Below are 12376 nucleotides of genomic sequence, written 5' to 3' on the forward strand. Positions count from 1 at the left end.
GGTGCTTAGTATAATTTTGGCAAAAAATATGGGCTAACCCCCTGCATCAAGGTGACCTCATCATCAGGTGGGTCCCTAACACTAAGAGTCAAGTCCAGGGCACTGGACCCCCAGGCCAGCACAAGCCAACCACTCCAAGGCATCATGTTGGTGAGAGGTTTAAGTGTTAAAAAGTGTTCAATTAATAAGAAGCAGCAGCTATGTCTTGAGATTGTTACATAGGTGAGAGGTAATAATTAAAGTGTAATAAAAAAATAAAAAAAAAGTGTGACATTGGTAAAAAAAAAAGATTGGGTGCTAAACAGGTGCTAGATTAAATGTTGTAACCTGATTTGCAACATGGTTTTGGCCACGTGCAAATTTGCTCCTTTTTTGCTATTTTTTTTTGCTCACTTTTTATTTGCTCCTAACTACTCGCAAGCCCAATGAGGATATTTAAATTTAAACAATTACGTTTAAAAATAAGTGTATGTGTATGCTTACTACAATTTGCATTTGTTTTTATCTCTAGATGACTGCAAGGTGTACAATCAAATAATTATTTTTAAAAAATGGTATTACAATGGGTTGATAATAGCACTGGTCACAAATTCAGTTCAGCCAATTGACTGAAAATATATCTGTTAGCTCTGTGCTTTGTGGGGAATATTTAGTTACACATAGGGGCCTATTTATCATTGTGGGCAGTGGGGCCTAGTACACTATTATGGATGGGATGCATCAATGCCAAGAATACGGTCTCCAAATGCACTAAGCTCCGTAAAGCTAAACTTTTTCTGGAGCTGGGACCCGATGGGCAACACCCTCTAAAGACAGTGTTGCATAATAGAAGCCTATGGGCTTCTTTTCAGAGCTTTCCCAGAGAGGAATCCAATAGGATCCCTCCCAGGGTCCCCCATAGCCAACAGCCGCACATGCACAGTGGGACTCCTGGGTCATAAACCCAGAATTCCAAACACCGGAAATGACATCTCTTGTTGGGAGAGCTGTCCTTTGTGATTTTAACCACAACTGTGCAAGCATATGGTGTTATTAAACTCTACTATGCTTGATCAGTGGTGGGATGCATCACATGCAAGATGCAATGCTTGATACATCATGTCCTTTATGTGATTTGTTAAAAAAATTCTCTTGCCAGTAGCTTTGATAAGAGCCCTCACTGATGAAGACCGAAAAGTAGAGGGATAGTTATCACTTTACTGACTTTCTCAAACCAAGCTTTCATTCTATTCATACACAGCTATTAGCCCATCATGTATAAGTACAGGCTGTTGGGGAAGGATATGAAAACTGAAAATCTAGTGAAAGGATAACCTGTAGGTTACAATGACTAATGTCATCTAAAGATGGTGTTTGCTATTGGAGAACAAGCTCTGAAAAACTTGATTATCAGAGCTGAAAATAGAATTATGGGGACTGTGGTAGTTATCATTTGTTAAATAGCTCCAATACTAAAAAGGTGCTCTAATTATCCAGAGTAATGCTTAGACTTGTAGTTTAACAACACTTTAGAGCCTACAGATAGTCCAAGCCTGTGACAGAGATTAAACTAGTAAAATAGAATATTGGGTGGTCCATGCCCTCAAAAGTCTTCAAATGTAGACTTCTCCTCTAAGAGAAACCTACTTTAAATGTATTTTAGAGGCGCTAAGACTGCCCACACATGGTACAATCCTGAATGATGCAGAGTTGGCTTTGCATAACCAGATTTGTAAATTATTGACTACATATTTGCAGAACCATATAGCATAGACAACTGGAAGAATAGCTGAATTGCATTATAAATGCTGCACTGAACATTTTCCTAATGCAGTGCACTATGGAAATTTTATATTAAAGAGTATCACACATAGGAAAAGTAATGCAGACAGAGCATGAGTGAGATTGGAAAGTCAGGACCCAGCATCTCCATGAAATGGAAAAAACCCACAGTGGATAGCTGGTCTTGCTTAAGGTATTGTGGTCATTACAGGGATTTCTGGAAATGGTCTTTCTAGGACACACTATGGAATGTATTGTTATTTATACTGGGATCTAATGAAGAAGAATGTAATGCCCAGCATGTGTTGTGAAAAAGATGCTTTTAAAGCAAGCATTAAGGCACCAGTTCAAAAAAAGTCACCAATTATTAATTTACATATACACATAATACTGCATTAATGTCTTTAAAATATCAAAATGATTTTTCTAAATGAAGGAAAACATCCCTTCTTTCAATCTAATACAATACTTCTGAGTCTATTATGTGCTATCGGTAACATTTTGGATCTGTGGTTAAATTTGCTGTCTCACAGCAGACGGGTCATGGGTTCAATCCCACCAGGACTGTGTTGTATTTCTATGTTTGAATGGGTTTCTTCCCACAGTCCCAATAGATTACTGGCTGCTGACCAAAATGCATCCTAGTTCGTGTTTGTGTGATAGAAAATTTAGGAGACAGGGACAGATGTGAATATTATATTTTCTCTGTACAGCATTGTTTAATACGCATTATGTCATACAGAGCAGACATGTTTGTCCACGGTACAATATTGTGGTTAAAGTAGAGTACAAAAAAAGTGTATATTTTAATTTTTCAAATTCAGATTAGCGATATTTCAAATTGGTTTGAACAAATTTTCTGCATGTACAGTAACTATTAGGCAATTCTGCCAAATTAAGGGAAAAAAAATCATACAATCTAAAATGTTAAAATCTTTTACCAGTCTATAACTGCGTATGAGCAAAAAAGCTAAATGTTTGCATATTAAAGATCAATATATTCTTCAGATTACTAAAAATGTTTGCATACTGCCTGTTTAGACATGAATATGTAATATATAACATTTGGTATAAAATAGTTTGCAGTGAGGATTATTTCTATGTCTTACGGTATAAAAATGAAATCACTTAAGAGTTTTATGATACAAAGGCACAAGATACCATGCTCCTTTATAAACATCACAGAATTTGAAGATGACTTGCAATACACTTAGGGGAATATTAAATTAGCCCCAATAATTTTTTGTGAAAAATTAGACTTTTCCCCATTTTTTACTTCGGTCAATTCAATTAGAGCCCTTTTTTTTCCCCCAGAAAAATTATCTGTTTTTGGACCAAAACACATAGAATCCGTGATATGTTCACGGTCCTATATGATTTTGCTGGTGGGCTTCCTGAAAACAGGCTAATTATCATGGATTTTATTTTGGATCCTGCTGAGGTCCCGAAAAAAATCCCTGATGCGGCCATGCTTTGGGGATAAGCCCCGGGGGATCAATTGGCACATGGTAATTTACCGCAGCTAATTGAATTCCCCCTTAGAATCCAAACAGAATAGGGTAAATTATCCATATAAAAAATCAATACTACAATTGTATGTTTAAAAGACTAGTAGCAATTAGTCAATTGAATACATTGGTTATTGTAAATTTTGATGAAATCACATTATTTCACAATAATGTGATTGCAAAATATGAGAAAGCAACATAAGGCATATTAAAAATAATATCTGAGTAAATGAAACTAACATTTTTTAATAGAGAAGAGTGGGTGATGTATCAACCAATAAGCTTCTAGCTAACATTTATCTAGTACATACTATAAAATGATAGGTAGAATTTGATTGGTTGCTATGGGAATCTTCTCCACTTCCACCCTTTAGATGTTTGATACTGTACATCTCACCTTGAGCTCTTAGAAGGAGTGAAGCTAGAAATAAAGAAATACTGTATGGCTGGTGTTAATAAAATTTCATTTTTGCTACTTTTTATAGTCTTCATTATAAATTCTGTTAAGCCTCTTCTTCAGTGCAACAGATTGTACAAACTATTAGTGAAAGCAAAACACATCTAGAGATGAGGAATATTTTAGCAGCTGGATAGTGAAGAGTTCCATTTGCAAAATATATTTATTATCAGTAAATAGACAGAACAATTCCTAGATTATAAAGTTATTTTACAAATATATAATATTGTTTAAGAAAAACTGTACCCTGAATAAGGCACATGTAGTGTAATTTAAACATGGCGGTTGTCCCGTGGTTAATTATTAACAAAGTGAAAATATTTTGATGTACAGTCCCTTATAGCATTAAATCAACAATTAAAATCCATTAATGGTTGAGTAATGAAAGCAACTTTCTGATTGGTCACTGTAAGCTGCACTCAAACACTTCAATGCATGAATTTAGGCACAAGTGTAAAAATAAATAAATCATAATTTATCATTTATGTGCTAGTAATATTAACAAAATCATAAAAACTATGCCATTTAATAATATATTAATGTCTTTAACATATCAAAATGATTTATCAAAATGGCTGGAATTATCTCTTGTTTCATTCTAATAGAGAACACTCCTGAGTCTATAAAGAGCTATAGGCAACATGGTGGCTCTATGGTTAGAATTGCTGCCTCACAGCACTGGGCTTGTTAGTATATGCACAACTGTGTTAGGTCTAAGAAATAATACAGATATATCCTATATGATCTCTTCATATATTCAAATTAATGAAAAGGTCTAGACTTAACTTGACTGTACTGTATCCCTTATATTGCTACAAAACACAATGTAAGTACCTCGTTGCATATATACATAATAATGAGGGCTAGATTGATTCATACATACGAAGTTTCAAAAAGCTAACAATTAGTTTATTGTACTTGACTGTAGACCAGAGGTTCCTATCCTTGTTTGATATTACTTAGGGCATTCTTGAAAAGTAACTCTTAATGTCATTCTTCCTACCTAAATATTTCCCAAAGTTAGGGTTAAATGAGGTTAATGACCTTCTTATAGATATACTAATAAAGATGGAACAATGGTTATATTGACTATCAGCATAATTAAGCCTTGGAATGTACCAAGTAGTCACCACAAATTAGAGTTAGTAATATAGCCCTTGTAGTGTGCCACAGTGACTGGAATGTGGGCTTGGACTAGACATGACAAGACATGAATGTATACTGTATAATGTCTACATGTGTACATACAGTAATCTATTCCCAGTACAGATATGTTAAGCATTGTATTCCTTGAAAACTACCCTTAGCACTTTTTTGGAAACCCTATACATATAATACCTATTAAGTAGTTTGTTCTTAGATTCACTTCTAGAAACTTGAAGTAATTGCTTGACCCAATGGTGGACAGAATGGTCAGCAACTTCTGGTGAGACAAGACTAGCAGATGCAAACCCATCTCTAAACACACTAACCTTATATACTGATAGTAGCAGGATAATTGTATCTTTATTGCAAGGTCACCACTTGATCACAAGCAGGGAAGAGTCCCTGTTTTCTTTATTAGATCCATTAGCTAGAACACACATAAAATGCAAAGCATTACTGTGCACCAAGCATGTGATCACACCATATGGATGTAGCTACTGTATGTGTCATTATCTGGGGGGCTAAAAAAATAGTTTGAACCTGCTTGGAGTCTGAATGTCTTCAAATATTCCATTCAATGAAGATGTTTTTGTGGACACGATTATTTATTTGTTCTTATGGAGCCTATGTTTTGTATATGGTCTGTAAGCCAACCATGTAAAGTGTGGTATACATTGCTGGGATTATGTAAATTAATGATATAGAGTATCTGCCAACTTTGTTTCACTATATATTAACTATACATTCAGAGACTAAAATCTTAGGTTCAGCTGCTGGCAAATTTTATGATTATTATTCACTAATACCTTCATTGTAATGCTTTACATTGATTATGCAGGCCTCAGTATATTCCAGTCTTGGTGGACTATTATTTTGCATAATATACCTTTCAAAGTCTATGCAATATGTATAGATCATTGGATAATTCATAAAATTTGAATATATTTGAATATAATACCATTTTATGATATAACCTTATTTCTCAGGAATTGTCTGCCTTTTAATGTTCTAGTCTACTTACACCAAAGACACGTTTGATACTGAAAACTATTTTTTTAAATACTTTATTTCCCTAAATACAAATAAATTAATAACTTATTTTGATTTTACAAAATGTTGTTGTAAATTATGGTTGCATTGAGGCCCATTGCAAATGTAACAGCAGTACTGCTCCCAATGTAGTCTACCATAAAATGGAGTTGTGTAAGAAAATCCAATAACTGTTATAAAGTTCTAAAATAATAATGATGGTAGTTACATACTTCAGTTCTTATGACTGAAAAAATCACCTTTTTATGTTGTTATGATGAGATAGTAATTTGTACCAATTGTAACAAAAATTCCCTATACTCTAATTATCTTGTTGTCTATAATCTTTTATGAATCAAGAATAATATTAAAATAAATTGAGATACACATGTATTATGTACGCTCAACATGTGCATGTAATGTGATTGTTCTGTGTGTATTTATTCAAAATAATAGTGACATATTTTCTGAAATATACTTTTTAATATAAACAACTATGGTAAAGTATAAGAAAGAACTTCAAATAAAAAAGCAGGTATAATAAATGTAAAATACAGAATGTTGTATAACAAGGCCTCAAAGTAACGTCATGTATTGCACTTTTAGTAACAGTATTTTATTTATTAGCAATACAATTTAATCTATCAATATGTTTACTTCATCAACATATTCTGGTAGTTTAGATAAAAATCATAAATAGATTTTTTTTTTTTAATCAGGATAGTCACTGAAACCTGCAGACGTTTTTCATCCATTTTAATAGAATGTTTCCATTGCTGCGAAATCATTAATCATAAAGAGATTTACTGAGAACCAGAAGACGAAGCAGAATCTAAATGGAACAATTTGTAACATTATAAGCTGCATCTATATATAATGAGAATGTGACGTTATTGCATAATTCATTGGCATTAGGCCCTTAAGTGGCAATTTTGTCTTAGCAGATGGCTTTTCCAATGTTCCAATTGTGTTAGGCTTTCACATTTTTGCTTTCTAAAATCAAAACTCATCTTTTTTATACCAGTGTACCAGTTATTTCATTATTATAAAAAAAAAATTCCCAAATGTATAATTTATTTGAAATCATAATTTTGTTGAAAAACATTTCATGTTAAATCTAGAGAAATATTAATGTTTATTTGACTGTCAAATCATAAACAAAGTGTACCGGTATAATTTTTTGTAATCAACGTCATGATTAAATAACGACCATTTACAACTTCCATTTTTACGCTCTTATGTAACATATTGGCAAAATTATTTAGCTGTAAACTAAAACTGTACTATACTCTGCTGGTCACAGTTATAAAGGGCATTTCACTTTTCTCTGTAGAATACTAAGGTTGAGGCCTTTCATGGGCACTTACACTTAACTTTTGTACTTCTGATAGATAAAATGACACAAGTCTTAATTTTTTTTAGTATTTGGTTAATAAATGAATATTATGAAGTGTCCATCCACAAAATCAGAACCCGGCAGAAGTTGAAGGTAATATATTCTGATGGATGTGGAAATGAGAGGCCACTGCAAAGGTTAGCTCTGTTAATTAAAGCAATCTTTTATCAGTCTATGTTAAAAGATGAAGAATATTTCTATTTTCCCTATAGTGGAAATACAGCTGTTTCTACTATGTGGCGCAGATTAGATAACTGCATTCAGTCTAATGCCCTAAAATGTTCCAAATATAAGAGTTATTATGTATTTTAAGCATCAAAATACAATAAATATGTATATATACCATGATCAAATAAATGTAATTGAAGATAATTGGAATGCTTGTTTTGTCAAACCTGAATAAAATAAGTTAGAATGTTTTTTTACATCTTATTTTGCATTAGTTGTCCAAAGAACTTTTAAATTAACTAATTCAGTCTAAATTTTAGTGCAATGTGTACTTAGTATAAAGCTGATTTTGTTCAGGATTCAAAATCTAGAAATGCAATAAGCAATTATGATTGTGAAGGCAATGTCTTTATTTCTTTGTATATTCCTGGACACTGTTTTTTACATTACCATACCAGAATAGTCCCTATAATTGACAGAACATATTTTATTCAATTCTTGATAATTAGACATAGATTACAATTTACTCTTCTCATAAGTGATACATTTCTAACTGTAGCATATTTTTCAAGTGTTATTTTGCTTATCTATCATGCATAATCATTTAGCTCAATAATATATATATGTATAAGACCAAGAAAGTATTTACAGAAGCAAGATAACACGCAGCTGGCAATTCTCAATCGTATCAAACCGTTTATTGTGCTACCCGTAGTGAAATTAATGGGTTACAATGTACTCACAAAGATTTCCAATCGTTTTTAGTAGACTGATTTGCAATCCATGGTTAAAACAACAGAAACAACATAGCAGTGCTCATTAACCCTCGCTTTTCTACTTGGAGTTCAAAATGGAGTTCTGCAGCACTTATTGCAGAACTGACACTTCCAAGGGAACATTTACTACATGTCAGGGAGAATGGAAGATTGGAATGACTGAGTGCTAAGGCAAAGGGTAATAAACGTAGTGCAGAGATTAGGCCCAAGGCAAAGATACAGGCCTCAGAGCAGGGATCACTTTATTTCAGTGAAGTCCCAAAGGATCCGGGCTGAAAGAATTTTAAGGCGTTGCCTTGGTGTATAACTGAGCCCATATATAATTCATCCACAATATCAGACTAGCACAAGAAACCTCAAAGCTCTTTTTTTAATAGTTATTTGAAGAGAAACATTTGGCAAACACAAATCAATAACCACACCAAAGCTAAAATAATGAAAAATAATAAAAAATATATATATACATCTATTTATCATTCAGCTGTAGTTTAAAGGGGAGAATACAACACACTGCCCATTTAATGGATCTATCAGCTGAAATAATAAGTTCAGTAAGCATTTTGCAAGCAAGCATCTTAAATGCATGGAAAATAGATGAAATTGTGCTACCTTGGCAAAGACAGCAGTCAGTTGTTGCCACATGGTGCGTTGCAGCGTGCTTGTTGTAGATACTCTCCTCAACTACGCGTATTCTTAAGCAATAACAACGTAATCCGTATTATCCACCCAAGAATACCCGTCACCGAAGAGAGCCACAAAGCAGCAGCCGGCTGGACAATAAATCCATAGGCAGGGAAGAATCCAAACAGGTCCATAAACCAAGTCCAAAATGTCCTAGTCCCAGTCCTGAAAAAATAGCAGAGAGCCATGAAGTGTAATGTAATGAAGATGTGCATCTATACACATACACACACCACAAGAGAGTTACGTGCAATGTACCTTGTCTCTCCTCATGTCTTCCTCTGTACTTGCAAAATAACCCTGTGTTGTACGCCCCCCCTGCTCCAAACTGTTCAATTGGTTGTCCAATGGACCTATAGATTCCTGCAAGAGAAATGCATGCATACTTAAGTATAGACATACTGTGAAGGGTCCAACAGAGTACTGAATATACATTCTATATATTAAGCCACACATTGTGTGATTATGCATAAGAACTATTAATTTCTTCTATTATTATATCAGTAGTAATACATGTCTTTCCCTTATGCTGTTTTATCCACATTTAAACTTTGTACTATTTTAGCTCATTCATTTTTCTATGCATTGTGCACTTAAATCTATAACTATGAATTATGAAATACATGTACATATGCCATGTGGAAAGGTACATGATGTACAATATGGCATAGCATTGTCTGTAGTTTCACATCAAAATGATAATTTTTGAAAAGGTCAGGATTACTGTAGCTGTGCTGAATGCAGAAGTGGATTATAGGATATGTGAAAGAGTGTTATAAACCCAGATCATCGCTAGAAATGTGGATTTTCTTGATCAGCTTTGTTTTAAGATATAAAGATAGTGGAGCTGTAGGAAGTGTGTATAGAACATCAGTCAGATTCCTTTGCAATCCATGCATTTTAAAGAAAGAGTGTAGAATCATGTGTCCATTTTCTCTTATTCTACTTCATAAATGTGTATTTATGCAGCACGCATGCTGAGTAGTGAGTGATCAGTGTGAGATAATATACATCTGGGATATATTTATGCAAGTGATTATATGTATACATGCATATTACTATTTGACCACCATGGCCAGCATATACAAAGATACATATTTATAAATGTATACATACTGTATTGATGTCTGAAACTATATATATTTATATATCACTTTTGAAATGGTCCCATTTATTAACTAAACTAAATAATCAAATACCCAGTAAGGGAGTTCTAAATGTAGGTGTTAAAATAATATCCTTCTCTAAATGTGTGCTACTGTATGCTGTGTTTCTCATGCAAGTACAGTTCAAATAATCAGTACATCCTTAAGACAAAGGAAAAGTGCAAATGAATATCACAAAGGTTTTGAAACAGAAAATAAAAATACACTTAATCTACAGTGACACAAGTGTAAAATCACAGGATAGAAAGTCTACAATACCAATATGGTTGAAACTGTTCAGCACCGATCTGTGGACAGCTCCCTTTTTGGTAACGTCAGCCAAATGTTACAGCTGTTGGTGGGTGAGACATACATCCACTCCTTCATGCAAGAAGCATAATGTGGGGGCTAGGAAAATATTCTCCCTTTGCAATTACTGCTCCCTGAAAATTGTTCTTGACATACTAACACAATTTTGGATCAGATCCCCTTGGCTTTGTAGAGTTTCACACCCTTCGTCTTCTTCCAGAAATCGTGAAGTGTGCCTTAGGGAAAGTCACTATATCTTATGGGCAGTCGCTCGGTTAGAACTAGTGGTATGTATGATCTCAATTCCCCAGTCCTATGGCAAAGGAACATGCAACCGGCCAACAATCCAGACTTATGAAAGTAACGCTAAGAGAAAAATATGACATAGGTGCCCCACCTTCTCAAAGGTTCTCAGTATTCACAGAGAGAGCTCACTTCAGTATAAATATAAATAAAAGAAAATGACTCCAATCTAAGGTATCACCTATCTCTACACCCCCTATGTAGCATTAATGCCTTAATGTATTCCCATGAACAACTTCCAACTAATAGATACATATATGGTGTTTCTTCTGTTGTAGGAGCAGAGAGGCAGTTGTAAAGCTGGCTTCATTGTTATCTGAGGAAGACGTGTGTTGTCTGTACATGATATCAGATACCATTGGGTTGTTCTGTTACTTTACTTGAAGAAATAATCTTCAAGGATGTGTTTCAGAAAAGCCTGTGAGATGTTGTGCAGCACAGCAAGATCGTTTAAAATCCGCAAAATACACAACAAATGGAAATCATCTTTGTGTGCACAGAGAAAGTCATCTCAGCTACAGCAGGTTTGCAAAAAGAGAGGAGGAAAAAAAATATTGATCTTCTTTGGTGACACATACAGTAATGAGCCATCTTGGAAATATACATTATATAGGAATATAGTACTAACATATGATGAGCAATTATAGTTCATCCCTGTATGAAACCCATTGCTTACCGTGTAGTTTCCAAGACTGTATGAGAGCTCCGGCTGACTCTGAAGATGTACAGTAGCTGATCCTTGGGCTGTGCGTTTGGAAGCTGATTTCTGCTTTAGGAACCGGAGCTGGTGGTGCAAGCTGCTTTTTCCTCGTTCGTGATAAACCTGAAAGTCACTGATGGGGGGATATCCTGCAGAAAGTCCCCAGACAGGTTCACTCCTTACTCGGTTACTGCTTTCAGCCAGCGCCCTCTGCTTCAGTAACCAGAGGGAAAGGGAAAAAAAGCAGCAATAGGGATCACATCGATCTGATCTGCACCATCTGCCTGCTGCCACTACACCCCAACCTCCACAGCTCAGCATGTAAAAGCCTGACAGCTCCCAGCACAGGGCTGCAAAGAGTTCATTTTTTAGCAGCTCCTAATTGGTTCTGGGCAGCATACAGTTACACAAGCTTATGTTAACCATTCAGTAGTGGATCCCGAACATGCTAATGGTGGATTAATTGAGGAAGATCTGACGTGCAAGCTTCCTAGCCTCTTATTCATTACTTCCCAATGGGAAAGAGCCAATGCCTTGTGGGACTATAGGAACATGCAGTTTAAAGGGGAGAGGGAGAGAAAGAGAGAGAGAGAGAGAGAGAGAGAGAGAGAGACTGACTCTCAGTACACTGATGTCGACCAGAACCGTTTAGTAGAATGAAAGACTGACAGTTATATCCCGAAGGCTAGTCTGATGCCATCACATATGATACAAGATACATTTGACCAATAATAACAAAAATGCTAGAAATGATTATAAAAATGACTATAAGATACAATTTGATTTGCATTATAATGCATTCCCGCACACCCACTATTCAAGAATTACTACACTTTGCAAGTGCAGCAAAACCATTATATGTGTGTGTGTTTTACATTGAACGTTTCTCAGCATTAAACTGTGAACATGTTTTTATTACACGTAGCTTTAAATGATAGCTCTCAGATTTTTTTCTAGTCTTATTGGAATACATTGAAGATCTTAAACAAAATTAGTT

At 34.7% G+C, this 12376-nt stretch overlaps 1 protein-coding gene across 6 annotated transcripts in view; it reads right to left on the reverse strand.

Annotated features, from left to right (window-relative positions):
* The window catches only part of LOC148517060 (uncharacterized), a 67200-nt gene extending 55359 nt beyond the window's left edge, over nucleotides 1–11841 (reverse strand). For 4 of the 6 annotated variants that reach the window (XR_015879331.1, XR_015879329.1, XR_015879328.1 and 1 more), the window contains exons 1-3: nucleotides 11356–11841; nucleotides 9181–9285; nucleotides 8851–9087 (exon numbers count right to left, since the gene is read on the reverse strand). Coding sequence is in view for 1 of the 6 variants with exons in the window: in XM_088479171.1 (XP_088335297.1) it covers nucleotides 9076–9087; nucleotides 9181–9285; nucleotides 11356–11700 (462 nt within the window). In the remaining 5 variants the exon portion in view is untranslated. Of the gene's footprint in view, nucleotides 1–5198; nucleotides 5300–7653; nucleotides 9088–9180; nucleotides 9286–11355 lie in introns of those variants that run through there. The other 2 variants (XR_015879330.1, XM_088479171.1) reach the window with 2 other exon arrangements.
* Between the last annotated feature and the right edge of the window lie 535 nt (nucleotides 11842–12376).

This window comes from Taudactylus pleione, unplaced genomic scaffold, assembly GCF_031769625.1.
Source record: "Taudactylus pleione unplaced genomic scaffold, aTauple2 ptg000228l, whole genome shotgun sequence".
NCBI classification, from domain to species: Eukaryota; Metazoa; Chordata; class Amphibia; order Anura; family Myobatrachidae; genus Taudactylus; species Taudactylus pleione.